General features: G+C 45.2%; 1 protein-coding gene across 1 annotated transcript in view; it reads left to right on the forward strand.

The window, feature by feature from the left end:
• Window positions 1-5000, forward strand: part of sspo (SCO-spondin) — a 114441-nt gene that overhangs the window by 17605 nt on the left and 91836 nt on the right. Inside the window, 5 exon segments of the mRNA XM_048266994.1 lie at window positions 978-1161; window positions 2126-2220; window positions 2603-2859; window positions 3355-3489; window positions 3850-4052. Coding sequence (XP_048122951.1) covers window positions 978-1161; window positions 2126-2220; window positions 2603-2859; window positions 3355-3489; window positions 3850-4052 — 874 coding nt within the window.

The raw sequence follows: 5000 nt of genomic DNA on the forward strand, positions 1-5000 counted from the left end.
GTGGTAACCGGTTATTATCGGTTCTTTTTTTGTTCCTGGGAAGGTTTGTGTCTTCAATGAAATGGTTAAGTGTGTGTGGGTGCTGATCGTGCGTGTGTGTGTGTGTGTGTGTGTGTGTGTGTGTGTGTGTGTGTGTGTGTGTGTGTGTGTGTGTGTGTGTGTGTGTGTGTTGAGTGAGTGAGTGGGGGTATGTGTGTGTGTGTGTGTGTGTTGGGAGTATGTCTAGTGAGTGAGTGAGGGTAAGTGTGTGTGTGTGTGTGTGTGTGTGTGTGTGTCACTGGGTTTCATTAGGGTGTGTGTGTTTGTGTCCGTGTGCCTGTCTCCTGTAACGAGGGTGGTGTGAGGGGTCTGATGAAATCACTCTATGTCCTGCTCTGGCTTGCGCCGGGATAGGTTGATTTCATTGCATCTCTTCCCCTCACAGCGTCCACAGAGACATGAGCACTCGTCAAAGATATGAACAACTGACAGTCTGCCAGACATGTCATGCAATCCTGCAAATTAATTCTGTGTGTATGTGTGTATAGGCACGTGTGTAATCATGTACTGTACGTGTGTCCATGTGTGTGTGTGTGTGTGTGTGTGTGTGTGTGTGTGTGTGTGTGTGTGTGTGTGTGTGTGTGTGTGTGTGTGTGTGTGTGTGTGTGTGTGTGTGTGTGTGTGTGTGTGTGTGTGTGCACGTGTTGCAAGTGTAATGTGATAGCCTAGTGTGGAGATATGAGCTCAGTAATAAAGTTGATGTGGAAATCAGATACACCTCCTGGACAACGAACTTCAGATTACACAAGCCTATATTCTCTCTTTTATCTCTCCCTGTTCTTCCTCTTGCTTTCTCTCTCCCTTCCTCTGTATCACTCTTTCTCATTCCATCTACCCTTTTCTCTATCCCTCTGCTCTTTTCCTCTTCCTCTCCTTCTCTCTCTCTCTTTCTCTACCACCCCTGTCTCTCTCTGCCCCCCCCTCTCTCTCTGCTGTAGCATCTGTCAGAGAGGTGGTTGGAACTGCACCAACTCTAAGTGTCCTGAGGTGTCCCGGTGCCCTGGCACTCTGGTCTACTCTCCGCGCTCCTGCCTTCGCACCTGTGCCAGTCTGGACGCCCCCCTGGCACCCTGCGCCGAGCCCATCTACGGCTGCACCTGCCCAGATGGCACCGTCCTGCTGGTGGGCATAGACCAAAACGCCAACGCGCAATGGGCACAACACAACACTGAACACAACAGACAGCAGCACACAACACACAACAACGCAATCAGCACACATCATAACCACATAACCATCAGCAGAACACTAAGCACAACAACATAATCAGCTGCACAAAGCACAACAAGACAATCAGCAAAACACAAAAACACAATCAGCTGCACAAAGCACAACAACACAATCAGCTGCACAAAGCACAACACCAGAATCAGCTGAACACAACAACACAATCAGCTGCACAAAGCACAACAAGACAATCAGCAAAACACAAAAACACAATCAGCTGCACAAAGCACAACAACACAATCAGCTGCACAAAACACAACAACAAAGCACACAACAAAAAGTATAACAACACAATCAGCAGTACTCTAAACACAACACACAACAATTATGAAAACGAAACGTACAATTACAATTACCATAACAACACAATCATCATAACACAACGCACAGCAACACAACCAGCTGAGCACATCACACAACCATCAGCAGACACAACACACAACACTTCTAAAAACACAATGTGCAACAATCAGCAGACCACAGTTCACAGCAACACAGTCAGCAACAGCAAGAGAACCAGGAGGTGGTGTGTAGAGTTTGTGGTTAGAATCTAAACACTACTTATTTAGAAGAGTTTGTATGTCTTTAGTGAAATGTAAGATATATGGGGGATTTTGTTTGTTTGTTTTTTAGCTGGGATATGTCTTCCTGACAATGAAACTTAAGATTCAAGATGCAAGCTAACACTTTCAATCTTCTAAGTAGCCTATACAGTACATAATGTACAAATGTACAAATGCTGTTCTTTGTGCTGTGTGTTTGCGTTGTGTGCTTTTATTCTTTTCTGGAACATTCCAACGTATCCATCCGTGTCTTTATTGTTTTTCTGTTTGTTTGTTTGTTTGATGTTAATCTCCAGGGTGATCGTTGTGTTCCTCCTGACGAGTGTCCATGTCATCACAATGGTAGAATGTACTTCTCCAATGACACCATCACCAAAGACTGCAACACTTGGTAGGAAACAGTTTCAACACGTTCAAAGGGCTCAAAGGGCTGAGGCCATCCATTTCACTAGATGTTGTTTGACTCGATATTACTTAGCAAAACAATCTCACATTATTAACTTATTTATTTAGCATACACTTTTATTTTGTTGCCATTGCAAAGCACTTTAAACAGATTTTGCTACTTTGTGTCTAAAACACTGAATCACAATACACACTTTTTGAAATTAAAACCTCTAAAATATTGTATGTCATTACATTAAGCATTCTTTGAGAACAGCCTTGGTCATTGACTGTGTGTGTAAATGTTGGTGTTGTGGTGGTGGAGATATTGGTGTGTGTCCCTGTGTGTGACGTGCAGTATGTTCTCACTCCTCATGTGTGTGTTCCAGTGTGTGTCTCGCGAGGCGCTGGCACTGTGGGCAGTCCCTGTGCGCTGGCACCTGCGTTGCCACGGGCGACCCACACTACGTGACGTTTGACGGGCGCTGCTTCTCATTCCTGGGGGACTGCGAGTACGTACTGGCGCAGGAGAGCAGTGGCCAGTTCAGCGTCATGGCCGAGAACGTGCCATGCGGCAGCACCGGCGTCACCTGCACCAAGTCCGTCACTTTCACCGTCGGCAACACCGCTATCCACATGCTACGCGGTATTACAACTTATACAGCATAGAACTTTTAACACTTTACATTAATGTCCATTACTTTCTATCCCTGAATAACCCCGCCATGCACATGCTGCGTGATGAGCATTTCTGTACATTATTATTTATCACTATATACTATCAACACGGTCATCCACATTCTGCACAGTGAGTGTATAATATATCAAATAACATGTTGCATTTATTACTAATGCAATAACGCCATCCACATGGTGGGCAGACAAGTATATAACTCATCTTATCATCTTATCTCAACTCATCTACACTTTACATCAGTCTATTGCTACTGTCAACAGCGCCATCTACTTGCAGGGGGTGTTATTACATTGTTACTATACTGATGATGATTACGCATATGCTGGCGATCACATATGTGTCACCTCTTACTGAGTCTGCTCCAGCTAGCAAGCCCTGGTTTTAACAGCTGTTTGTGTGTGTGTGTGTATGTGTGTGCTGTGTGTGTGTGTGTGTGTGTCTCAGGTAAGGCGGTGACAGTGAACGGCATGGCAGTGTCTCTCCCTAAGTCCTACTCTGGCAGTGGGCTGACGTTGGAGAGGGTGGGGATGTTTGTCTCGCTCTCATCACGCCTGGGGGTCACGCTGCTCTGGGATGGAGGTGGGTTAATGTGTCTGCAAATGTGGAGTTAATCAACAGGTTCACCTGTTCAACTTGTCCCTGACAAAAGTTTAAGACTGCCCTTGAGAAAATAAGCATTAATAAACGTTTTTCTTCTGAGTGAAGTCAATGATTGCATCAGAATTTAAATTCAGTTAGATTAGATTGTGATTGATAGAGTTAGAACTAGGTTGTGTTATCCTTATGCTGGCCAGAGGGTAATTATACTTATATTGTCCAAACATTTTGTAGTTTCTGAGAACCCAAGACAATAAAGAAAAAATGCCACCCACCCACACACACACACACACACACACACAGTACAGAGCTTGCCGTTTACATTTCTCTGCTGTTGGTCAGGCATGCGTGTGTATGTCCGCTTGGCGCCCAGTCTTCGTGGCAAGGTCGGGGGATTGTGTGGTAACTTCGACGGGGACACAGAGAACGACTTCACCACTCGCCAAGGCATCGTGGAGTCGACGCCGGAGCTCTTCGGAAACTCCTGGAAGGTCAGCCCGTCCTGCCCAGATGTGCGGGACCAGGACCTTAGAGACCCGTGCGCGGTGAGTAGGAGTCCACTTCAACTCTCAGCAACTATTTGCTGTAAATGCATATTCCGGTACTACCGGTACTCAAAATGATTCCGGTTAACGTTGTTTTGTTCCCCAAGCGGACCAGAGTTGTTCTTTATAGTCCATCAGTTCATTTCAAATATGGTAAAATAGTTTATAGTTGTCTGTCTTAACCCTCAGCACCAATGCTGAACTGAACTGTAACATCCATAATTTCAAAGACCCCAGGTGCGAACACAAACATTGGCGAACGTTTGTGGCGAATACTTTCTCTGAACAATTCAATTTGAACGATTTGGTGTTAACATTCCATTGTAGCGGTAGTTGCATTGTTACTTTCATCAAGCTCACGTCCAGCTGTATGTTCGCAGAGAACTACCTCCTCAGACTGTTTGCGAGTGTTTGCAAACGTTCACCACAAACTCCAAGCAAACAAAAACCTGTTAGCAAACGTTCGCAAACGTTTGCCTATGTTTGCAAATTTGAACGTACCACCTGTTTACTCTTGGTTTTAAAATGCAGTGGACAGCACTAAATATTGTGCATATAATACATATTAAGTGCAAACGACCACCAAGATGCACTGCAATCCAACGGCTCACACACTTGCAGGGGTGGACTGGGACACATTTGACCTCATGTCTTTTGAAGTGTAAACACAAGTGTGTCCTGATGCGTGCTGGACAGTGGTCTCTCTCACACACACACACACACACACACACACACACACACACACACACATGTGTCCTGATGCATGCTGGATGTGGTGGAAGCCACATGCAGTAAACACGGCAACATCTCTGGCTGTAATCCTTAAACATGGGTGTAAACAGAGGTGTGTCCAGTTAACCCCAAGATGTGTTTTTTTTTAACCAAGTGTAAACATAGCCTTATGGTCTCCTATAGTTTACTTTAGCCTCCAGGCACCAGGGCAGAGGT

Source organism: Alosa alosa, chromosome 16, assembly GCF_017589495.1.
Source record: "Alosa alosa isolate M-15738 ecotype Scorff River chromosome 16, AALO_Geno_1.1, whole genome shotgun sequence".
Lineage (NCBI taxonomy): Eukaryota > Metazoa > Chordata > Actinopteri > Clupeiformes > Clupeidae > Alosa > Alosa alosa.